Source organism: Oxyura jamaicensis, chromosome Z, assembly GCF_011077185.1.
Source record: "Oxyura jamaicensis isolate SHBP4307 breed ruddy duck chromosome Z, BPBGC_Ojam_1.0, whole genome shotgun sequence".
Lineage (NCBI taxonomy): Eukaryota > Metazoa > Chordata > Aves > Anseriformes > Anatidae > Oxyura > Oxyura jamaicensis.
In genome coordinates this window covers 36,888,889-36,915,047 of record NC_048926.1, presented here as the reverse complement: position 1 = coordinate 36,915,047, position 26,159 = coordinate 36,888,889, and the positions used below count along the sequence as shown (strand labels likewise).

General features: G+C 42.3%; 1 protein-coding gene across 3 annotated transcripts in view; it reads right to left on the bottom strand.

The window, feature by feature from the left end:
• Positions 1-2,196, bottom strand: part of FOCAD (focadhesin) — a 109,797-nt gene extending 107,601 nt beyond the window's left edge. Inside the window, exons 1-2 of one of the 3 annotated variants that reach the window (XM_035309408.1) lie at positions 2,086-2,196; positions 1,567-1,655 (exon numbers count right to left, since the gene is read on the bottom strand). In XM_035309408.1, the coding sequence (XP_035165299.1) occupies positions 1,567-1,623 (57 nt within the window). In that variant the 5' untranslated portion in view covers positions 1,624-1,655; positions 2,086-2,196. Of the gene's footprint in view, positions 1-1,566; positions 1,662-2,085 lie in introns of those variants that run through there. The other 2 variants (XM_035309407.1, XM_035309409.1) reach the window with 2 other exon arrangements.
• Positions 2,197-26,159: the final 23,963 nt, after the last annotated feature.

Below are 26,159 nucleotides of genomic sequence, written 5' to 3'. Positions count from 1 at the left end.
CTTTTGGAGTAAGCTATACAGATAAGTCAGAACACAGATTAGCCCATTGCATTCCATGAACTTGATTTATCAGTAAACATTTTTGTCCCAGAAAACTGATCAAGTCAATCACTTTGCCTATCTTTTGTCTGTACAGCCTACATGCTTTGCAGAGCAGATGTCTGATGACAGCTGGAAGATTACGGTGTGCTTTTGAGCAGTCAAAGAATAGAAGTGGAAGCTAGAGGAATGACCAAAGCACAGCAAAAACTCCTTAATGACAAACAGTTGTAGTGATAAACCAAGAGACAGCAGGCAAGAGAGACAAGAGACAGTAGTGAAAAAACAAGAAATATCAGTGATGCTTATACCAAAGGAAGTTCAGAAAACTGTTTAAAAGATACTGAGTCCTACTCACCAAGGCTAGACAACATGAACTTATCTGCAGCACAAGACACTTTGCTAGATTAAAGATAAACTCTAGCTTTCAGGGACATAACTTCTTCACTTAATTGCCAATCTGTTTGCAAGTGGACTTCTTTGTCTCTCTTTCAAACTCAATCACTGTAAATCAACACAACCTCAGTTAAACTGAAAAGGCAGAGGAACCATGTTGCCCATATTGAATTCACATCAACTAAATCCATCAAATAATTGGCTGCAAATTTAACCCTGAACTCAAAATAGGAAGAAGCAGAAAATGGGGGAAGCTAGCTCTGACCCTATAGCTAAAGAGAAGCATTTAAAATAGTGAAATGAGAAATGACTGAAACTGTAAAGGTCTATTAAAAAATAGACATAACAGGTCAATTAAGCAATAGACCTAATAACAAAACTTATTACTTTCTTCCTTGCTGCCCATCAAAAATACTATGGTAAACACTTGATTTAAATTAGAAAGTTACAGGTGGGTATGATCAGAAGCCAACAGACAGACCTGAAAATAATGGCATTTTGGTCTGCTGATGACAGCAGAATTGCACAGTTATTGAGGACAGACAAGACTGCAGTAATTCTACATCAGTTCTCATCAGACAGGAGAAAAATATGTCATACAATCACAGAATGGTTTGGGTTTGAAGGGACCTTAAAGATCATCTGGTTCCAACCTCCCTGCCATGGGCAGGGATGTCACCTACTAGATCGGGTTGTCCACAGCCTTGTCCAACCTCGTCTTAAAAACCTCCAGGGATGGGGCATCCACAGCTTCTCTGGGGAACCAGTTCCTGTGCCTTATCACCCTCTGAGTGAACAATTTCTCCTAACCTCTGATCTAAATCTATCCTCTTTTAGTTTAAGACCATTCCCCCTTGTCCTATCACTCCACTCCCTGACAAAGATACCCTCCCCAGCTTTCCAGTAGGCACCCTTTAGGTACTGGAAGGCTGCTAGTAAGGTCTTCCCAGAGCCTTCTCTTCTCCAGGCTGAGACACCCGGGACACTTGAGAATAACCTACTTTTATGGTTTTCTGGGCTTGCAGCTAAAAACTCTTTCTTACCACCTTTTTAGAGCCAGGCAGGAGGACATGAAACAAAGGTTTCTACAGACAATTCAATTTACCTAATGTTTTAAAAAATAAAAATTACCTGTGACTGAATAACTGCATTAGGAAATTCAAACCTCTTCTTGATGTCGTCTGACATTTTGGCTCTGTCATGTGACACTAAATCATACCCTGCAAGAGATTAAAAAAATATGTGTGGGACTATGTTTGCTATTTGCCAGAAAATTTGTTCAGGTTTTTGTTTACACATAACAGCAAGTGTAAGCATTACATCTTTTTCTTCCCCCGAAGTATACCACATTACTTTGCTTTATGGCTTAAACCCAAGAGACACGGAATACTTGGTGCTCTCATGTGAAGAATGGGCAATCAATATTTCTTAAAGATGGAGCAAATACACAGTTCCACATGGTTCCACAGTTCCACATGTGTACTCTGAGAGCATATACTTAAGAATGCCCTCAAGGGCATTAACTTCATTGACTCCATAATGGGACAGCTCAGGAGTGTTCTGTTTCTAAAATACGATTTAAAATGCAAAAACCTCCATTTATTTTTCAAGCATTTTGTGCAAAAACAGAAGTAAACAAAAAAACCCTACCTGTAAGACTTTAAATAGTAACTGTAGTTAGGGGCTGGAAGACTTGACAAAAAAACTTTCCAGAGTTCTCTAGAAGTTGGAGTATGCAGACACCTGCAAGCACACAGGAACCTAAATTGGAGAGAAATCAGAACTGAGTTTACCTGGTTGCACACCACTGACATTGATGAAAAATTGCAAACATTAAAATATTTCAGTTTGTTGTAAACACACCTTCAATAACTTTGAATGGCTTTCTTAAAAAAATATAAAATCTTGCACTTGCTAAATAGCTAATTTTAATGCTTTGCAATAAGAAACAAGACAAAATATGCATGCACTGTACTCCACTTTCAGGACGTGCTATTGGTGCAATGCATTCAGAATATTGCCACCATTTTTCCAAAAGACTTTATCAAACAATCTGGAAACATGCAAATGCACGACATGCCACAACGAATTCCATTCACAGCAATAAAACTGAAAAATAATTTACCACCTCAATGAATATAAAATTCCTGGCCTTTAAGCAGCTAAAGGAAAAACATCTGAAGTTAAGCTGAAAGGGTTCAGCTGTTTTAGCCTCCCCCTGTATGCCTTGTGCTCCAGCTCCCTGATCATTTTCATGGCCTCTACTGGACGTAGCCCAGTGTCCTTTCCGTGCTGGGGCACCTAAATGTGGACATAGCACTCATGATGCTATCTCACAAGTAACCGATAGAGAGGAATAATCATGGTCACAGATGTTGCATTCTTACTAATACACTCTGAGATGAAGCCAGCCTTCCTTGCTGCCACGCTGCACTGCTGACTCATGTTCAACTTGGCATCTGCTCAGACCGGCTGCCCCAGGGTCTTTTCTGTAGACCTGGTTCCTAAAGAGTCAGCCACTGCCTGTATCAGTGTATGGGATTGCTCCATTCCAGACGCGAGACCCTGTACTGCACCATGCTGAACTGCCAAACGTTCCTGTCAGCCCATTTCTCCAAACTGCCCAGGTTCTTCTGAAAAACAGCCTGCTAACCAGTGCTCTGAATACTTCCCACAATCTGACCTCAGCCACAGATCCATGGAGGGCACTCCCCCCCATCGCCCAGGCCATTGAAGAGGACAGTCAGCAGTACTGGGCCCCGCAGCTTGGACAGCCTGGTGCACTGCACCCCTTGCGCCCGGCTGCCTAGCCAGTTTTCTACCAAGCATACTGTCCACTTACCCAGGACATATCTCACAAACTGGTGACAGGGAGGCAACTGAAGGCTTTTTCAAAGGTCTCGGTACAGCATACAACATCCTCCTTGTTCATAGCACCAGTAACTACTTCATTGGAGAAAGCAATGAGGTTGGTCATGGGAGCAAGATCTGTCCTTGGTAAATCCATGCTGACTGCACACAGTCATTATCTCCTTCATGCATTTAAAAATGGTTTCCACAAGGGCATACTGCCTAACATTCCCAAGGACCGAAGCAATGCTGACAAGACTATGGTTCCCTGGATCCTTCTGCTCCTTCACGGCCCCAAAAATGTGTTCCAGGAGCACAATGAGTGATTTTCCCTTAAGCTGAAGAGAGGCTGACACAGCTGCAGCTCTCCAGGTTGCAGACCTTTCCCTTGGTCAGCTGTTTAATATGAGTGTGACCGTGGGGGCTCCTCTTGCTGCTGCTGATGTCCTGTGCAACTTTCAACTCCAGCTCAGCCTTGGTTTCTCTAACAGCATTTCTGTATGACCAAGCAATATTTCTAAACTGTGCCTTTGTAGCCTGTGCCTGCTTCTCCCTCCTGCATACTGCTCGTCTCACTCTGGAGCTCCCTCTTCAGCCTCCCAGTACATCTGGTTGGTCTCCTAAACATTAGCATCATCCCTTCTTGCTCCTGAAGGACACTATGCTTATAGCTCTGCCAGCTGTCCTGAGCTCCTTTACTCTGCACAGCTACCTCCCACAGGATCCTACCAACGTGACCTTGAATACAACAAAATCTGCTCTCCTCAAGTTCCACCCTGCCACTACTGCAAAACTTAGACAGCAATGCAATTGTAAAACATTGTGGAAAATGCAGGAATCCAGTGCATCCAACTCTTAATGGCATTTTTGGAGGGCATATTAGAGACACGTAGTATTTAGAGACCTGACAAGCTAGAAATCTAGTGCTGTCATCACTAACTACAAAGAGAACTTCAAGCATCACAGTAACATCACCATACAACAAAGCACATCTGTCCACTCTGACAGACACTGTTGTGCAAGCATGGAATTGCTTACTGGCTTAATACTAAGCTGAAGGGCTTTGTTTTTTTAAGAAATCACAGAAGATTTAGAAATCATAAAATATATGAAGGCTATAACATTTAATGTTCAAGAACTGTGAACAAAAAGCACATAATAAAGCTTATTTTTAACAAATTGCTTTATTTTATTCCCCCCTTTTCTTTTAAATTTGCACAGGCACAAAAACCAGGAAGTTTTTTGTCTCCCATACATACTTAGAATTTCTCTTTGTAACCAGGCTGTTACTTGAGCGCTATTAATACAACATATACATGAGGTCCAACTAACCTATGCATATGATTTCATAGTTATTCGCCTCCACAAAAACAAGCCTTTCTTCTCACTGTGCATTACTTGGAACACCTCATTTCCTTCTCCTGATGTTGCACCCGCAAATACACAGATGATGGAAGATCATCACCTGCAGTGATGTCTTAGTATCACTGACATCTCACCTGTATGACAAGAGGCAAGAAGCTGGCAGGTTAACATTTTTGCAAATTTAGAAATTATCAAAAAGGAAAATCATGAGGAAGTAGGACCCAGTCAAAAGGCAGTCACTACTACTACCCTTTGAAAGCTTTGGAAGAGAGGCATTTTTATTATCTATTTGTTACCATTTGGCAGTTAACCAAACTTAGCAGTTCAAGACTTTAATCAGAAAATGGCTAGGAACTGCTAACTATGCTCTTGAATCAGGCACACCCTTCCCAGCTTGACATTTATTGATTTATATCCCACTTCTACAAGTATCAGTACCAGTTTTCCCATTACAAGAAAATCTTCATAGAAACGTCACACAATTATTTATGCATGCTGAGAGTGATGATATAACAAGACAAAAAGACGAACACATTTAGGAGAACAGCTGCTGTAGATAGTAACTGAAGAGCCAAAGGCAGCCAACATCTTGCTGCAGACACTTCCATCCATGATTTATAAAATGCAACTTCAGCACTACCTAGACCTAGAGTTAATTAAAAAGAAACAGAAAACTACCTCCACTACTATGATGTAAAAGCTATCAAGATTAGGCCAGGACAGATGCTGTGAAAATAAAGAAATAAAACAAAAAGGTAAGGTTTCTTCCATTCTTCAGATTTTCTACTTTAATTTGGAGAGCACTTGCTGGAAAAGCAACCACAAGGAAGTGTTTCTTTTTTTTTTTTTTTTTTTTTTTTAATCAGGCTTTTACCACAAAAATAAGGAGGGCCAGGCTCATGATAGTTGACAGGAGTCTCTACGGTCTATCAGAAACTGCCCTGAAGGCACTGAAAAGTTTTACCCCAGCCTACAACGTCTGGGACAGGGCTGCTTCACAAAAAACACCTAGCAGAATCTCTTTTAACATTAACAACTCCTGTAGCATTGTTTTCCCCATGTTTCAGCTGACACTGATTGTTAGCATTATACAAAACACAACCCTTGCAAAGGAAGCATCAACACCATGAAACAAATCCATCCATATCCAGAACAGGTTCAATGCAAGCAGATCTTTCTCATTTCCCGTCTCCAGAAAAATAGCAGTAATAATAATAATACAGGAATGCTATAAAAGGGATTAACTACCTTGCAGATTGTTACAGCAACCCTCTCCTAACACACTGCACAGGACCATGCCAAAACACCTGTTCTTAGCTGGGTGGGATACAGTGGCCACTAAGTATTCCCCAAACTTTCCCTGTGTAGCTCAGCAGCCTATCTTGCTAAGTTGTAACTAATTACATTTTGCTTGTCCTGAGGTGTTTTTTGTTTGGCCAAGGTTGTATTTTCCTACCAGCACTGCTGAAGAGACACTTCACACCATCACCCACAGAAAACACCCACCAGCGTGTCTCCAGCACACAAACACACACACAGATGAACTAATGAAAGAAAAAAAAAAAAAACAAAAAAAAAAAAAAAAAAAAGACATGGATAGGCAAGGGACTGCTGCTTTGCTTTCCTAACAGATAATAATTAAATACCCGAGTTGGAAGGGACCCCAAAGGACCATCAGGTCCAACTCCGGGGTCCCCAGCATACTCAGTATGAACATCCTAACGCTGAGGGCAAGCAGTGCTAGTGCACCCGAGCCAGAGCAGGGTTACCTTGGCATCACACCTTCAGATCTGGCCCACACCAGTTTGCTTAAAGTCATTATTACAAGTTAAGCTGAACTAAATAACCAAATGCAGGAAACTGTCCCTCAGACCACATTTAGTGCCTTTTGTTTATTATTAAGGTCTCACGACCCAAACTGGTGTTCCTCCCAAGCCAGAGCACGAGGTGCATAGTGTCAAACACTGACCCTGCTCACACGTGCCTGAAGGAAAGCCTCGGAAAACCCGGCCGTGCTGGTCCTGCCGTGCTGGTCCTGCCGTGCTGGTCCTGCCGGCTCCTGCGACACCCGGCACAGCACGCCCGGACACCGGGCAGCGGGGTGAGGCCACTCGCACTGCGGGAAGACGCGGACGAGCTTCAGAACTCACCCCAAGGTGCGATTACAGCCGCGCGTAAAGGCCCGGAGGAAGGAATAGCGAGTTGTCTGAATAAGAACAGCTCCAGCAGTAACTCACGTTGCAGGATGTAAGCTGGAGCGGGTTTGGCAGCACCACCCCACATCCTGCCCGTGCCCCGTAAGGCCTCAAGCACTCGCAGGCACACGGCTGCCAGCCGGCCGCAGGCGCAAACGAGACAAAATCCGCTCCGCGGACACCCGCTAACAGCCAAACGCAGCACAACGGGGCGCAGGCAGCACCTCAGGGCTTCCCAGATGAACTTGTCGGGGCTCCCTGCTCTTGTTTCGGGTCCCTCGTTCACCATAAAGCGCTGAGTAACGACGGCAGCCGCCACGCCACGGCTCGGCTCGGCTCGGCTCCGGCCCGCGGCCGCGCCCGCCCCGCCCCGGCCCCCTCCCGCTCCCTCAGCCCACCCCACCTCACCTCACCTCACCTCGCCCGGCGCCCGGTCCCGGCCAGCTCCCGGCAGCAGGCGGCGGGGCCCGGCAGCGTGCGGCGGGGGCAGCCCCGGCGGCCGAGGGCGGCTGCGCGGCGGCCGGCGCCTGCGCCCCGGCGGGGGGTGGTGCCCGCCACGCCTTGAGGGGAGGGAGCCTGGGGCCCCGGGGGGCTGCGGGCTGCGGGCTGCGGGCGGGGGGGTGCGTGAAGCTCGCCACAGAAAGTGCTGGGATCCGTCCGTGCCTGGATGGGCGGCCCTCATCGGGCAGCACCGCGCCCTGTGCAGGCACTGCCCGGCACTGCTCGGAGTCGGGTAAATCTGCCTTGTTTTCACACAGTGCCGGCACAGAATCATAGAGTCGTTGGGGTTGGAAAGCCCTCCAAGATCGTCTGGTCCAACCAGCCCCCTACCACCAATGTCACCCACTAACCCATGTCCCTAAGCACCATGTCCAACCTTTCCTTAAACACCCCCACGGATGGTGACTCCACCACCTCCCTGGGCAACCTGTTCCAGTGCCTGACCGCTCTTTCTGAGAAGAAATGTTGTAGCAGGATAGTGCCGAGCCATCACCATGCCTCACCACCATGACACCTCACCACCATGACCACCATCATGCCTCATGGCTGACCCATGGTGGTGGCACCTCAAGGGCAAGACGACTTCTCCAGGGCGCTTCCCCAAGGAGCTGCATCCACCGAGCTCATCCTCGGACCCAGGCACTGGCCTACACAGGCACTGAGGGTCCAGGATTTTGTGTGGGATGTGGTGGTGTGAATTCCTGAATTCTGACAGTCTTGAATTCTACCAGGGGGTGTGAATTTTGCCAGTCTTCTGGTAGGTCGTCAATCCAAAGTTAAATGCAGACTTAAATCCAAAGACTTGCACAGAAACAACACGTCTTGCGTTGAAAAGGGTAAGTGATACATTCTCTAAACATGGAAATTAAGATCTTCAACAGATTAAAAATTACTGCAGAATGAGTCTCTTCAACCTTCTAAATGGTTAGAGAGGAACAATGATCAGCATGCTATGCAGAAATCAGGAAGAGACTGGGCATGAAGAAGAAATGATTTCCCGTTTGCTGCATGTTACACACCTTTCTCATGTACAGATCCTTCCAGACCTCAGAGGGAAGGATGGCTTAGTTTAAGCTCCACTGTAATAGGTTTTGGCAACCCCAGTGTTACTAACAGGTTGGAAGCTCCACACAGCTAAGACAGCTGAGTGATTGTATTCTCAGTTAAGACTGCTATTTAAACACGAAACAACACTTTATTCCTCAACATGGGAGCAACAGGAAACTTCTGCAAGACATGTCATTAATAACATCAAAATGACTTTCTCTAGCATTATCCTAAGAAAACACAAAAATCACAAATGCTTTGAGAGAAGTTATTTTGGAAAGGGCTAGATTATTCTGCAAAGTAACTCAAGGGTATGTACTGCAAACTGGTTTGAGATGAAGGTAGTAAAATGTCAACAAATGTGAAACAGAAGTAAATGTAAAGAAGTCTGTCCTATTTTTAAGCAGTTGCTTAGATAAGCATTGCTTGGAATCTTAATTTATTGAGACCAGATTCACCTATAGAACTATGCAGTTTCCAAGGATCCCAAAGGTCCTGTCCTATGGAACTAGTGGGAATGCACATATTGATGCTTCAAGAGCTAGAAAAAGCCCAAATGTCACCCAGTGGACAAAGCTATATTTTCCTGAGCTGCCTCCATGTGTACATGCACAATGAAGATCAGTCAGATGCCTTAGATCGTGTAGACTTTTGTTTTGTCTACATGACTTCACAGTATTTATTTTATTTTATTTTATTTTATTTTATTTTATTTTATTTTATTTTATTTTATTTTATGTTATTTGCAAATGGTGTGTACAATTATTTGTAGTGTGGCTTTGGGCTTTGTGTACTGAGCCCACAATGGGCTCACATGGCCTTGCTTCTGAAACTGCCATACCCCAAGATCATCTGAACGGTTGCATAGGCCCTTTTGCAGGGGGTACATTTCAGTCTGTCTCCAGGTAACCGTCAGCAATGGCATGAATCAAAAATCATTTAGTCTCCTCTTCCCATTTCCTCCTTTCTGCCTTGCGCAGGGAGCATCTCACCATTGACCAGTTGGTTCATTATTGTTCTGTTTGCTTAGAACGTGTGTGATGCTTCAGTTCTCATTTTCTCCATTGAGTTCTTGTATCACAGTAGGACATTCATGGCCCTGATTTATGCCTTCTGGTACTCTGTTGTGTCAGTAGTATAAATGACAACTAGCCCCAAAGCCTGCTAAATTTGTCTATGAAATCATTGAATCTTAAATATGATGGGTTTTTGTTGTTGTTTTGTTTTGTTTTGTTTAAAAAACAAACAATTAATGGTGTTTTCTAAGTAGGTATAAATGGATGTACAGCATTCAAGGTGTTGTGTACTTAGGAAGTCTTTATTATTTAGCCAGGCTAGAGAAATAAAATCTAAGCAGAGTGAAAAGCCTGTGGACCAAGTAATAATTTTGGACATTGCTAGTTTTCCTTAAAAACAGAAAAAAGGCATAATGGACTTGACTTCCTTGAAGGATTTTAGGCCTCATGTGCTGTCCAGATTAAGTTGTAGGAATTTTAGTGTGGGTTTGCCCCATTACAGTAAGTTTGTCTCGGTGAAAGGGTTGTGTTGCCAAGCCTTTTCCCTGTAGCAGAGGCTGTGAGTAGGGCACTCAAGTTCACCGCCACTGCATGGGGGGGCAAATGGCAGGCAGAGGCAGTGTGGGGCTCTTTTTACCTCTCCGTATGGAACAGCCAACAACAGATGGCTTAATGAAATAGTTCTTTTAATAAGATAGAATAAAAAGAGGAATACAGATAGGAAGTAAATCTCACATCCCTTCTGGTGGTAGAAATTCTGCATTCCTGCAGAATCAGACCTCAGATGGATTTTCCTGCAGGGCACTGCACAGATCCCATCTATGGAGAGGAGTTCCTCCTTTTTGGTTGTGAAGCTATTATATAATAGTCTTCCAAGAAAACAGCTATATTCAAAGCAATTGTTTGCATGAGAACTTTCTGCTGGGCTTGAGGTAAGGGCAAGGCCATGCAGGTGACAGTCGCTGGTACCAACTGGGAGCTGCCTGCAGGCTTCTCTGGTACAATGAGCTGTCTGAGGTTGTCCTTTGGCCAGGGGACCTGTGCAGCACAAGGCGGGCCTAAAGGCCACGTTGAACGTGCAGCACAGCACAGGTCTGCACCTCCTGGGGCCAGATGTTACGTGGCTCACCGACTTACCAATGTACAGTGGTCTCTGGTGAGGATCACTGCATTCCACCCCTTAATTCACATGGAATCAGGGAATGGCTAGTACTGGAAGCGACCTTAAAGATCATGTAATTCCACCCCCCCTGCCATGAGCAGGGACACCTTCCACGTACCCATCACCTTTCCCAACAATGTTGTAAGTCACAGAGTATATAGTAATATGCAGCCTTCTTTAACCTAAAGGTTAAAGGTATAAGGTATAAGGTTAAAGGTATATACTGGTATAAGGCCCAGTAGAGCAGGCATGGCCTCCTCAAGGTCGCTACCTCCTCAGATGCACTGTCTTCTGCTGTGCTCCCAATACACCTCAACAGGTCCTTGCCTTACGTGCTGCTGGGTCAGACAGTGGGTGAGACCCAACTGCAGTCAGGTCCAGTCTTGTAATGGGATTCTGGGTGCATTTGGTGTGCTCCTCTGTTGTTCTACTTCCCCTTTATTTTACTTACCACTATGAAGATTATTTTTTGTTGGTGTTGCTGTATAGCCTTTCGGGTAACCAGCTTTTCCGTTTTTGAATCTGCCACATTGCAGAGTTTGCCTAGACTGGTAAATTGTATCTCAGTAGCATATTAACCAAGGAAACTTCTCTGTCCGTGTTTCAGCTCTGTTTTATTCCCAAGAGAGGAGACCCCTGGTCTCAGTACAGTACTAAATAAAAGTCTGCTTTTTCCCAAATGAGCACAGGCCAAAATGGTTTTCAATTAGATGAGAATTGCGAAGACATCTCTGAAGAGGAAAGGAGTAAATATCCTTTTGATTTATTTTTTGGTGCTGAAAGGTCTTATTCTGTTTATACTGAGAAGCATCTGTCTTTGAGAAGCAGATCGCCAGAGTGGCTTCATGCTTAGCTCACAATACCAGTAATACCACCTTCGTTCTCTGGATTCATTAACTCTGTTGCCTAATTCCCAGCACTGTTTCAAAATCCTGAGTTTCCTGTAAGTCAGCTGAGGACATTGATGAATCACGGTATTAAATGTAAGAATATACATAACCCAAACACTCTAACAAAGGGTTTTTGGTAGCTCCAGCGAGTCATTTCTGGCTTGAGACAAAAGGGATCTATCTAATCCATATGGAGCCATTTACTGTCCTATGGTCTCTATCTGTTTTAATAACATTTTTTTCTATGCCTGGATCTCAGAAGAAGAAACAAAGCAGAAGATCCTTTAATGGACATGCTTAAATTCATGAATAGTGATTTTTATTTTATTAGACTTTTTGATTGTCTTCCAACTTTTCATTTCTTCTGGAGCCTGGTTTTAAACTGAGATATATTTTCTGTAGTTCCTTTGAGTGGCATCCTTAGCTTCCAAGGTCTTCCATTAAGATAAAAGAAATCCTTGGGAGTCATTAGGGCAGCATCTGTGCCAGAGTTATAATTGGGTTTGATTCAAAGCCGCTTATACCCGCTGCAGATTATGCTGCCAAATCTGCGTTTGCTAGTCAGATTTGGAAGAAATTTGATGCTTCTGCGAGGTGTCGCCAACATTGTTTCCTGACAGTCTTAATGTGGCCTGTTATACAGAAAACAATTAAAATAGAACTCAGGTTGGATTTGGCTCCAAAACAGGATTACCACCCTCCAGTTCTTGAGGCAAGAGACGTCGTGAAGGTCAGTGAATCCAAGAAAATTGCCCTACTCACTGTCTGTGAGTTCCGTTACAGGGAGAGAAACTGCACAGGAGTCATTGGCTCCAGTTACACTTTTTGTATGAATTTCTGAGTCGTTTTATCAGGGGACAGTCATCCCATGAGGGGTGATGTGCCAGCAGCACCCTTCAAGAACTGCCAGAAGGTTTTCTTGGCAACTTTTTTAATGTGCTGTGAGATCTCCCAGTGAAGGATATTATCCAAATGAAAATCATACAGTCACAACACTGATAATGGCCCAATCTGCATACCTCATTTCTTGTATCACATTTCATATATGCCAGAAAATAATTCTGTCTTTAAAAATGAAAAAAAAAAAAAAAAAAAAAAAAGAGTAAAAAAAGTCCCAGTTTAGAAATCAACAGCAGCAAAGCTTGCTATTATTAAAATGTATTTATTTAAAATCTCTTAGGCCTAATAATAAAATACAGTTTTAACAAATGGGCCTAATCAGCTAATACTAAGAATAAGGCTGATTTAAAACACATTAAACTTTTAGATGCAGCTGTTTTTACTGCAAACTATAGTCAGTTTTGAAGGGCCATCACAACATACACACACAGCCTCCATGGACTTACATGAAAATTCAGCATGTAAATGAGGGTAGAATTGAAGTAGAAGTTCCTAATTTGTATCCTCCAGCCTGTTGAGATTAATGAGAGTTGAAAGTGCTTAACACCTGCCAGGGAGTGCTCTTTAGCTCACAAGATTAGGTTTGAAATGCCTTCCAGATCCTTAAAGTTACATAGATAAAAATTCTCTTTGTGGTAGTGCAAGCAAGACCAGCAAAAGAGCTTGGTTGCATATAACCATCCATCTTTTGTTTTGTAGAAGAGTGATATAGAAAGTTTGAGACTAATTCTTGGCAAAGGCCAACCTCTAACACTGGAGCATTTCAGTTTCCCATTGATTGTAGCAACTGGCTAAGAGTGCCAAGATTTGGGGTATTAAATCCTAAATATGTCAAGATTTTCTCTAAAAATAAAAAATAATACTAATAAAAAAGAAAGAAATATAACCTAGTTTGCCTTTTCTCATCTGGTACTTTTACTGGATTTAGTTCTCATGGCTTACCTAATGTGATTTGTAATACATATATTTGTAGTTTTTAGTTCAGATATGCCTATAAAATGAATGCCGAATTACTTATTTCATCCCTTATTTTTGGTTAGTTGCTCCAAAAACATCTAATAAACCCTCAAGACAGTCATGCTTATGACTAGCGGCATATTTCAAGGTTTTGTTGGCAAAGAAGTGATACTTCTTAGTTTCATGCACACCGGGAATTTTTCTTCATGAATCCTCTCATCATTTGATATTGCTTGGGAGATGACTGAATGAGCATCTACACCTGACCTACCACTACAGAGTATTTCCATAATTTAGTATATTAAAGTTCCGGTTCTTGTATGTGTCCTCTTCCCCAGGGGAAGGGGACCTGACACCTGCTACACGGTTGCATGGTGAAATTTTCTATCTACTCCGTCAGTATTACTTGTCCTTGCCCTTATATTTGAGTAGTGTGCCTGAGCATTACTAAGTCATTTATCTGGCTAAGCAATATCGTAGAATTTAAACATTTACTGATTTATTAATCTGATTTTGGTTTTGAGCACATAAGAATGACAATTGCAAGTAGATTTAAGTGGGTGAGACATGACTGTGGCTAAAACAAAGGGAATCCAAGAAGCTTTTAATACTCTGCAGCTTCACTTTATATATTTCCTTTCTGCATTTTGTGGTCCCTTATTCTTGAAAAATTCTAATTTGCTTCCAGTATTCCTGTCTGTAAAGCTGCCAGTTGCTTTGGGAGTGCATGGTGGAATCTACAGAGAGTTTGGCCCCAAGGAAATGCACTTACCATCTTTTAAGCAATATTTAAAATATCCTAATTCTGAATTTCTTTTTCAACCAAACTTGCATGGGCTATCCCACTACTAATTTCAATAAATGTCCTCAGTAGAGTCACGGAATCATTAAGGTTGGAAAAGACCTCCAAGATCGTCTGGTCCAACCATCCCCCTACCACCACTGTCATCCACTAAACCATGTCCCTGAGCACCAGCTCCAACCTTTCCTTGAACACCCCCAGGGATGGTGACGCCACCACCTCCCTGGGCAACCTGTTCCAATATGGCCTGACTCCCATAACATTCTCATAAAATGGAGATTATAGACCAGGTAAGTAGAGACTGAGGTGTACAGAAAGTTGGCTAAACTGCTAAACTCAACGGTTTGTGATCTTTGGAAAGTCTAGTTAGAGGCCAGTCTGGAGTGGTGTAGACCCGGGGTTGACACTAGGGAGAATACTGCTTAACATTGGCAAGAGTGATTCAGGTAAGCTCAGCTACATTCTCAATGGCGATTTGTTGGATCTGATTTTTAGAAAGAACATTTAATGTCTCTCCAGAAAGCTAAAATAGTTTTTTGAAGTAAGAATTGATGTTCCATGTGCATACTTACACAAATGTAAAGTTAAAATCTCAGTGTTGTTTTTGTAACATGGGTTGATCAAAGTAACAAGATAGCATGTCTTCTGGTTGCTCATTTGTTGACTATTAATAATTCTGAAGTATCTGTATTTGGACACCAGAATGCAAGTGGGAAATTGAAACCTGAGCAGTGACTTTCAAAAGCATGTAACATCTTTAAACAGCCAAGTGTTTTGAAGATATTTCTGCAAATCCTGGATATCCTTCCTGCCAACTTTTACATTCCTGTAAGTTTCTGAAGTCCCCTAAAGCAGTAATTTTGAAAACACATTTCATATTATGGGAACACTTTGATCAGCAAGGTGTTCCCATATTCTATGGAAATATAGTCTATATATTCTAATCCCTATTCTGCAACCAAGATGAAAGATTGCCAGCTGTAGCAAACCAAGTCATAAGACTGGGGTACAAGTGATGTCAAAACAACAAACCATGTTCTTTTTTCACATATACAATGCAGCAGAGCAGGACCTGACAAGGATTAAAGGAATGCTGTTAAGAATGTGATTTAGATTGATTTATGCCTCGGCTACACTTTTAAACATAAAAGTACCTACTTGGGGAAAAAAAAAAAAAAAAGTTTATTTTGTTTGATTGGTTGTCATCGTTGTTGTTGTTTTTACTTTATCACATTGTAGGCTACATGAGACTAAAATTACTGGCTTCATCATCCACTTGCCTAAGTCCTGGTAGTGTCCCGGTAACCTTAATTTCATGGACAGCTTACTTCATAGCAATATGCCTATACAATTCTGCCAACTGCAAATGTTCAGAGATTTCAGAAAAGAGGACTATACTGTGTCAGCCACCACAGCCATTTCAATTATCAGAATAATGCTCTGTGATTCTTATCCAACAGCAGCAGAGTCTAGTTATCTCTGCAGCCAAGTGTGAAGGTGAAGCACTCGAGTATTTTGAGAAAAAAAGCTTATTTTACAAAATATGCAAATAATGACTTTTGTTGCTGTGTGCTCAAAAAGCCCTGCAACTGGATTAGTTTTAAGAGCAGCTTCTGAGTTGGGGTGAAGGGCAATACTGAGAATTCCTGTGACGAGGACAAACCTCTGAGTGAGGTTTTATATGAAGGGCAGAACTGTGATATAGATCTTCAGATACAGACTTCCTGGGTGCTGTGCAGAGTCACCACTTCTCTGCTTCCCTGCAGCCAGAGTCAGGAAACAGAAGAGGACAATGCGGGTGATGCCTGCGGTGCACAAGGGAGCATGGATCAATGGCAGGGATTAAAGTCTCCTTGGTCTTAAGCAAGAGTTTAATTTTACTGTTCCCATTAAAATCCACTGGATTGCACCTGAACTATCAATACAAAGGTGAAAACTAAGAGCTGGTGTGAGCCTGTCTTGGAAAATTCTGTCAGTACTCATACTTCTTTCCACATAAGCAATGGTAATGATATGACAGGCACCAGCAGTGTAGACTAATGAAATGAGTGAATTTTTATACTTCTGTCTTTTACTTGGTTGTCATTATTATTATTATTATTACTATTATTATATTTTTTACTGTCAGTTACATTTTTCAGGGACCTTTTAGAGCAATGTTTCTGATGGCTTATGTTTTCTGGTCTTAATGGAGTTATCAGTTCCCCCGTCTCTCTTTAAGACAGCAGTCTGGAACCTTCAAGATTTTCATTCATTATTAACTGAATCACTTGTACTGAAACTATTTCCAGTGTTTCCACTGAGATCCATTATAGTAGTTTAAACACTTCTTGTACCCAAACTTTCCATCTTTTGTTGGCCCTAAAAAGTGTATCTGAAACTTATTCCCACTGAACAGAGGCCTTTAGAGAAAGAAAATTCTGGAATTTGTCCCCTCTTTCTAGACTCTAAAAGCAGATTATTTATGATCCAACTACTCCCCAAAAGACTCATGTGCTTTGTGGCATCCATTTTCATAGTGATGCCCCTTTTTACCCTGGTTTCTCTCAAATTTTTCTATTCACAGAGGGATGCAAGTAAAGAATAGTGATAAGTGATGCTCTAGAAAACCATTGTTCTCTCTATTTGTGTATATAATAGTATACATATGTCACACATGCATTTGTATGTACTTGCACTTTGACATGGATAAAACTGACAGTTGTGATCAGTTTAAAATACACTATAGTGAATGGATTAATGAGGAACAGGTTAAAAAGAGGCAATGGAGTACTACTGATAGGTGGAAATAGTTGATCAGGACACCATGTTTTTGCATTTGTATCTTGTGGAGAGATGGCGAGTTATAACCGAAATTATAAATATATGGAAAAGTATCTGGAATTAAAGTCATATGGTGATGGAAAGTCTTCTGATAGGAAATTCATTGTGCATTGAGGGGTGCCTACGATTAGGAGGAGCGTAAACAGAGTGCAGCTGTTCTAGTGCTAAGGTCTGCTGAACTCAATGGACCACACAGAGCTTATATGGAAAGGTTTCAGAAATCTGTGTGTCAAATAAGAATGTAGAGGCTGCAGCTCCCCTCTGTCCCCTTCTAGCAGCTGGCAAAGCATTTCCACCCTATCTTAATTCTGCCTTGCTCCCCTCTGTGCCTTCATAAAAATTATGTCCAGCTTTCGTGTAATGGTCTGATTACTAGCTGGTTCCCAATCTGGCTCCCAAACATCCATATGTTGAGCAGTCTTGCTTTATAACCTCATCATCTGTAGGAATATCTATTTCTTCTTCATAAGATTTCTATTTAGATTTCTGATATATGCATACCCAGCTTATAAGACCAGGCTTCTGCAAACAGACGGAATATATTTCTGAAAATTTGCAATGTTCTTTCAAATTCCACATTTCTCAAATGTTTCTTATTGTTCGGCTAGCTGTGAATTTTGGTCTCTCTACTCTCCCATGCTACTTTTGATTATATATTTTTTTCAATTTATTTATTTATTTGTTTATTTTTAGGGCCAAAATTTGTCTTCACTGCTTTTAACTGCTTGCTCCAGTGAAAAATATTTTTTGTTGTTTTCGTTAGGCTTGTCATTTAATCTCTTTTTGTTCCAACTACCCATCCATTAAGTGGGGCTAAAACTACTTTCTGAGTCACAGTGTTGATGTAATGATGAGTTCATTAAAGATGAGGACAACTGGTTATGTAAGTACATGTCACTGATACATAATTTTGCTCTTCCTCATTTGTTTCTCTCCAAGTTAATGGTAAGCCATTCTAGTTTCTCACTCACTTTCTGGTGATACTGGCTGTTTCTTGGTTCCGGCCACAGAAACCGTGAATACAATCTACTCAACCTCTCTGATACTCTTGTAACTAAGCTCTAGCATAAGACAAGCAGTCAGTGCCCAAGACAGAATGATCATCTTATGCGTAAACTATCTTGGGCAATGTTAGCTTACATGCATAGTATAACGGCCAGGACAAGAAGCTGATGCAGACTGAGGACAATTGCATAAATCCTTTAAATATTTAGTTTATTTCGGGCAAGGAAATCTCCCTCCAGGCAAAGAACTGAGCAGACTGATTTTGGTAAAGCTATTCCTTAATAAGTTCTTTGCATGTATGATCAGACTCTGTCCCGGCTACACCTGTGGAAATCCAGAGGAGGTTCTCTGAATTCATTCGTTACCCAGGCATAAACTGACTGCAGAATTTGATTGTGTTTCTTTGTATAACAGGAGTATTTCCTGTAGGGGCTACATCGTTGTGAAGAAATCAAAAACTAAATACTTCCTTGTAGGTCTCTCAACATGACTTTCCACTCCAAACAGATTTCCTTATGTGTCCCTAGAGGCCTTTAATTTTTTATTTTTTTATTTATTTTTTATTTTTTTTTACCTTGCATACTGTAATATTGTTCATAGCCAATACTCTCTTTGTACATTTACCCTTTGTCATTACTACCTCCCCCTGAGGTGGCTGGTGGTGAGTTATAAACTATTTTATATTTTCTAAAATATGCAGACGTTGCTCTTAAAGGTCTTTCCCGTTGACTAGTGGTTTAATATGTTACCAGCTAAAGCGCTTATTTTCTCTTTGATTTGTGAGTAGAAATGGACAAGCCAATAAAACCTCAAAACAGGCGCACACTTGGCCCAGGCTGCTTGGCATTTGTCCAGTCTATATAGCTAACTCAGAAAAGAGCCAGCCCAGTGAGAGTATTTTGCCATTAGTTCCTGGCAGCCAGAATGGCATTACAAAGCAGCTTATACATATCCTTTGTCATATGTGTAAGATCAGCTGTAGGCTCATTTTAAGTTTTGGCTCTGGTTCAGACTAACATCTTAACATTGCAATCAAAGTATCTGTCTTGGAACAGGACCGGACTAGGATTTTATATATTGTCTGCATAAGGAAATTAAAAGATCTCAAATAAAGAGAAATTCTGACTGATGATATATTTAGAAGGCATTGTGGTTTCCTTTATCGCCAGTAATATTAGCTGTTTCAGCTAGCTGCATTTTTAAAACAAGGACCATGTAAAAGTCAGTCCATATATTTGAGTCATAGAAAGTGAACTTTGAAAAGTTAATTTTAAACAGCTGTGTTTGAAACACTGAAGACAATTTACTGTGTCCAAGTGACTTGGGAAACAATTTCATTTTTAGTGACACAAGATATTTCTGGCTTGTTTAAGAAAATAATACAGATAGGCTGTGTTCCTTTCAGCCTTGTGTGGAATCAACAAGAGTATAGTTATGAAATGTGGCCTTTGTTAGGTCAATTGCAGTGTTGCATTCACACAGCCACGTGGCTTCCATAGTTAGCTGTGCACTGAGCTGAAATGTTTACTCATGTTCCTTCTGAGACAGGAACCTGGGGTCACACTTCACAGTAGGTGTGAAGGTATCTTCATATAGGGTCTGGTGCCTATTGGGAAGCCTGTAGCTACATCAGGTATCTCAGCAGACATAAAATGTACAAGGATTTTTAGCATTGCAGCAACTGATTGCATGAACATTAAAGGTAGTTAAATACCTTTAAGGACATGACCCAAATGTCTCCAATTTTCCAAAGGGAAACTGCAGCTGTACAATTATTCCATGGTAAGCCCTTGTTTAGCAATACTAGACTACTAGAAAATTGCTGTCACCTTTGTAACTCTGTAGTTCTTTGACCCAGAGTCTCTGCACTTTAATATGCACATAATTGCATCCATCTGCTATAATGAGATCAAAGAATGGTTGTTTTAACTGTTCATCCAAAATGGAAAAGTGATTGCACCAGTTTGTCGGTTAACCAGCTCAGGATCATTCTTTCGTTCTGCTTCTGTCAACTGAGGATTATATTCAAGTGTAAAATTGATACATTTTTAAAATGTCCGTAATGGCATCACAACCCCTTCAGCTTAAATAAAAATGCTATTTTTGAAAGATTTTTTTTTAATCTAAAAAACAACATTGCTTCACAATTGACATACTAAATTCCCTTTTCTCTTCAGATTTGAATCTGAGTCTGCAGGCATTTCTGAGTAATCATTAGTGAACTGACTGCCCTCAGTTAAATAGTTAAAAAGAATAAAAGAGCGAATAAAGTCAGGTTGAAGCATTTCCTCTGTTACACTGATGTACTACACAGGAAAACGGCCTGTATTGGTTCGGTACTGCTTGTAATGGTTCAGTCCTGTCCTAAGTCAAGAGGGAAATACTTCTGCCCAAATACATAAGAAATAAAAATCAGCACAGAGGACTCCAAAGTACCATCCAGCTCCATTCCTTACTGTAGAATCCCAAGTTATGGAGATTAATATGGTGTGTGAGTCTCTGCCAGAAAATGCACAACTTAAGGGAATACAGAAAAGAGAATTGTCTCACAGGTATTTTAAGAATAAATGAATTTTCCACTTACTGCCTAACAACTGTATTTCATCTCATTCACAACCAGAACAAAGGCTAGAACCATAGAACCATCCAAGAAAAGACATCTCACTTTGGTGGAAGGGAGTTTTTTTTTTTGTTTTGTTTTGTTTTGTTTTTGTTTTGTTTTGTTTTTGTTTTTGTTTTTTATTTTTTGTTTTTGTTTTTTTCTTCTTCTTCCCTCTTTCTTCTATGGGTGAAAGTTAAAAATCCAGCAACCCCGGTTATATAGTGTAGTGGATACTCTTCAGTGCTTGGACACCTTCTCTCTCATTAAACAGGTTCTGATTTCACCAACTGTATTGGAACTCCTGGTAAAAGCCTAATAGGTATTCTGTTTGCCCGCACTGTCATGAAATTTTTTCTCATTGGAAGTGACATGAAATTTTTCTTGAAGTTTTACTAATCTATACTCTAGTTCTGTTAAAACAAAAATGCCAAAGATACCATAAAGTAACAAGACAAGGCTGCCATTGAAGTGTATATATATAGTTTTATAGTTTTCAAGAAAAATCTTCAGAGATCCAAAAGGCATTTTGGTTTCTTTGCTTCAGCGTAAAAGCTAGCAGAAGCACAAAGTCACAGACTTTGTGGAGACAGATGACAGTTCTTTCATATGTCTTATTTGTTCTTTTTTACAGTATGTAGACCTGATGCTGCCAGGCCTAAAGGAATTGTTCCCATCTTAGAATTATACCGTGAGGAAAGAAAGAAATCAAATCCTATCTTTTGAGCCTTCTGAGAAAAACACAGCAAATAAATATCTGTGTAGAGGTATATCTTTTCTAAAAGTGTGTTATCATGGCTTTTAACTTTTAAGACAGTAATCAGCTTTGCAGACCTTTTGAATGGGAAATGGTGCTTGCATTTCTACCATGGGTCCTGGCAAGTGTATATGCATTCAGGATGAGGCCCACTGTGACTTTTCCTCAAATCTATAGCTGTGGATCATTTGTGCTGTTATACAAAGGGAATCATCAATCTGAGCAGGCCCAAAGCTTATATTGACTAACAAAGATTTCCAGAACAAACCTGGGAAGAGTGATTCAGATCTTGGCAGAAGAAAAAGAGCAAGAAGGAGGTGAACAAGAAGTAGAAATATTCCAACTGAAGTGATAGTTTTATTTTTGTATTTGATTTGTTTCATTGTCTGCCTTGGTCCTACTTGACAAAACTATGATGACTCACACACAGAGATTGTCCATATTATTTTTTACCATAAAAATTGAGTTGAAAAAAAGTGTTTTATTTTTATATGGTACTGTCCTAGTTTTGGCTGGGATAGAGTTAATTTTCTGTCCTGGTTTCACATGGGACAGGGCTAATTTTCTGTCCCAGTTTCAGCTGGCACAGAGTTAATTTTCTTCCTAGTAGTTGGTATGGTGTTGTGTTTTGGATTTCAGATGAGAACAATGCTGATAACACAGTGATGTTTTAGTTGCTGCAGAGCAGAGCTCACACAGAGCCAAGGCCTTTTCAGCTCCTCGTGCTGCCCTGCCAGCAAGGAGCCTGGGGGTGCTCCAGGAGCTGAGGGACAGCTGGCCGAGGCTGGCCACAGGGATAGCCTGTACAGGGGTGGTGCCGTGTTTGGGATTTAGGATGAGAGTGATGTTGATACCACACTGATGTTTTAAGTGTTGCAGAGCAGTGCTTACACCAAGCCAAGGACTTTTCAGCTTCTTGCTCTGCCAGTGAGGAGGCTGGGGGTGCAGCAAGAGCTGGAAGGGGACAGAGCCAGGACAGCTGGCCCAAACTGGCCAGAGGGGTATTCCGTACCGTATAATGTCATGCTGAACAATAAATGGGGATGGCTGGCCAGGGAAGGGGGAAGACATGCTGCTCGGGGACAGGCTGGGCATTGGTTGGTGTGTGGTGAGCAACTACACTGTGCATCGCACACTTTGTAAAAAAAAAAAAAAAAAAAAGTAAAAAAAAGTAAAAATTATTTTACTATTATTATTATTATTTTCATTTTCTGTCATATTAAGCTCTCTTTCTTTCAACTCACAAGCTGTTTTGTTTTTTGTTGTTGTTGTTTTTGTTTTTCTATTGTTCTCTCCTCCACCTCACTGGCAGATGAGGGGTGAGTGAATAGCTAGGCGGTACTTAGCTGCCTGTTGGATTAAACTGCAGTAGGTACCCCACAACAAAACATAATTTATTACACAAGAAAGACACGACTTCTGCTGCAGCATAAGAAGCAAATATATTCTTCATGATGTCAAACTGTTTTGTATATATGGAAGTCAGAAACAAACAGACAGTCAAGATCTTTGAAGAGTTGCCCAGGAATGTGGAGAGAGAATGTAAAAGGATTTATTTTGTAGCTAGCAAGATGTATCAAAGACAGAAGTTGATATATAGTGGGATTTTGAACTGCAGTGTCTCCAGCATACATTTCCATAATAAAATTATGTCTGTACCTGAATATTTTAAGGCAACACTCTGTAGTGCTCAAGTGTTAAAGCTGAGGGTACACAGGGAAAAAAAAAGAAAAAAAAGAAAAAAAAAAAGATTCTTAGGGATGATACTACATCAGTGAATATGGAAATCATTCTGTAGAACAGTTTCAGTAACAAATCTGTATCACTGAGCATTCTTCCACTTTCTACTGTACTACTGACAGTTCAACACATTCAAGGTGTTGAGCATGAATGTGAATATGTTCCGTGTTGAGAGGGGAGATGTAGATTAGAGGTGTAGTGGGTTTACATGGCAAGGTTTTGGTAGCAGGGGGCCATAGGGGTGGCTTCTGTGAGAAGGATCTAGAAGCTGCCCCATGTTTGGTAAGGGCCCCACTGCTGACCAGAGCTGAGCCAGTAAGTGATGTTGTTTGCGCCTCTATGAGAGCAGATTTAAGACAGGGAAAAAAACAGTGTGCCACACAGCAGCTGGGAGAGTGAGAGGAGTGAGGAACAGCCTTGCAGGCGCCAAGATCAGTGAAGGAGGAGGGGGAGAGGTGCTCCAGGCGCTGGAGCAGAAGTCCCCTGCGGCCTGTGGTGAGGACCATGGTGAAGCAGGATGTCCCCCTGCAGCCCATGGAGTACCACGGTGGAGCAGGGTTCCACACTGCAGCACATGGAGGAGACCATGGTGGAGCAGGTGGGCCTGCACTGATGGAGACTGCGGCCTGTGGAAGACCCCTGCCGGAGCAGATTCAGGGCCAGACCTGCAGCCCGTGGAGAGGAGACCACGCAGGAGCAGATGACCTGGCAGGAGCTGCTGCCCGTGGGGGACCCAGGTTGGAGCAGTTTGCTCCCGAGGGATGGACCCTGTGGTACGGACCCTCTTGAAGAGCTGCTGCCTGTGGGCAGCCCACGCCTGATCAGTTCAGCAAGGACTGCATCCCGTGGGAGGGACCCCACAGCACAGGGGATGAGAGTGACCGAGAAGGAGCGGCAGAGAAGAATTTCTATAGACTGACCATAGCCCCCATTCCCCCGTTCCCCTGCACCGCTCGGGAGGAGGAGGTGGAAGAGGGTGGATGGGGGGGGCAAGGTGCTTTTGGTTTCTTTCCTTTGTTTCTCACTTCTCTACTTCGTTAGTAATAGGCAATAAATCTTACTATCTTCCTATGCTGGGTCGGTTTTGCCCATCACAATAATTACTACACAATCTCCTTGTCCTCATCTCAGGCCTTGAGCCCCTTTCATTGTATTTTCTCCCCGTTCTTCTTTGAGGAGGGGGAGTGAGAGAGCAGTTGTGGTGGAGCTCGGTCGCCCACCTGAGTAAAACCACCACAAGAGGTTAGGAGGAAATTCTTTACTCAGAGGGTGGTGAGGCACTGGCACAGGTTGCCCAGAGAGGTTGAAGTGTTCAAGGCCAGGCTGGATGGGGCTTTGAGCAACCTGGTCTAATGGGAGGTGTCCTTGCCCATGGCAGGGGGGGTGGAATTGGATGATCTTTAATGTCACTTCCAAACCAAACCATTCTATGATGCTTCTATGATTCCTACGGGAATGAAATTACATTCACATGAAACACATAATTTTAGGTGGCTAATTTAAAAACTGTATCATCTTTATAAATCAGTTTGCTTATTACTAATTCAACTGCATTTGTCATTTTTAAAGGCAGAAATAAGAAAGCAGAAATATGCATCAAGATTGTCATAAAACTTACTCTATCTGCCACATCAGCAAGGGAGTGGAAGCACCAATTTGACAGCAGAGAACTGCATCTTCCCTATCTTCCCTGTGAATTCTCTGCTCAGAATGGCAGAGAGGTTAACGTGTTACACAAAGTGAGAATATAGGCATTGGAGTGGAAGAAAGAGGAATGCTGTAGTATTGTCATGACTTAAATGTCATGCCCTGTTACTGCTTGAAAGTCATTGGCGTTCCATGTTTATTGTTGGAGTAAGTTCATGCTATACTCAGTACTGGTGTGGCCTCACCTCAAGTACTGTGTTTAGTTTTGGGCACCACAGTACAAGAAGGACATTAGAACTATTAGAGAGTGTTCAAAGGAGGGCAAAAAGGAGGGCAACAAAGATGGTCTGGAGGGCAAGACATATGAGGAGCAGCTGAGGCCCCTTAGTTTGTTCAGCCCCGAGCAGAGCAGGCTGAGGGGAGGCCTCATGGCGGCCTGCAGCTCCCTCACGAGGGGAGCGGGGGGGCAGGCGCTGAGCTCTGCTCTCTGGGGACAGGGGCAGGACCCGAGGGAACGGCATGGAGCTGGGACAGGGGAGGGTCAGGCTGGGGGTTAGGGAAAGGTTCTGCACCCAGAGGGTGGTGGGACACTGGGACAGGCTGCCCAGGGCAGTGGTCATGGCGCCGAGCCTGCTGGAGTTCAAGAAGCATTTGGACAACGCTCTCAGATGCAGGGTCTGTTTTTTTGGGTAGTCTGGTGGGGAGCCAGGAGTTGGACTCGATGATTCTTGTGGGTCCACTGCAACTTGGGATATTCAGTGCTTCTATGATTCTAGTTCAGCAATTGCAGGTGCTGGGTTCAGGATTTTAAATTAAGGATGACATTCTGAGAAATCCTCATCATAAATGATGTTGTCAAGTATCATTGAATGAAGGTAGAAACAATTCTGGCAAGCTCTGATTTGGGATGTGGCCACAGTGCTGTTTAGCTCTGCTAACAGGACTCCGGGCAGTTCATAAAGCATCAGCACTACCACCAGTGTTCGAACTTCTGGATGGCAGACTGTTTCCCAGTGTGTCTTGTGGTGTCCTCAGAGCTCTGTTGAGTCACACTTTGCTGCTGATGTCTCCAGGGGTGTGATAACTGGGTAGGTGCTCTGTGGAGGTAATGCTGCCACTCCCCTGATTTCTTCAGAGACAGCTGCTGCTCAGTGAACTGCGGTAGGGTGCATCTTTTCAATTAATGGGCTTTAATATCAGGCAGAAAAGAATGTGCTCAGCCCTTCTCCATATTGGCATCAAGCTCTACCTAGTTTCAGTCATTCAGCCTTGAAGTAACTGGCTTTTATGCCTTCATGAAGCGGGGACTGTAAAGGTTCTGTACCCCCTGACTGTACGTCACGGTTTTGGCTGGGAGTTAATTTTCTTCACAGAGGTTCACACAATGCTGTTTTGGATTTCAGATGAGAACAATGCTGATAACACAGTGATGTTTTAGTTGCTGCAGAGCAGTGCTCACACAGCCAAG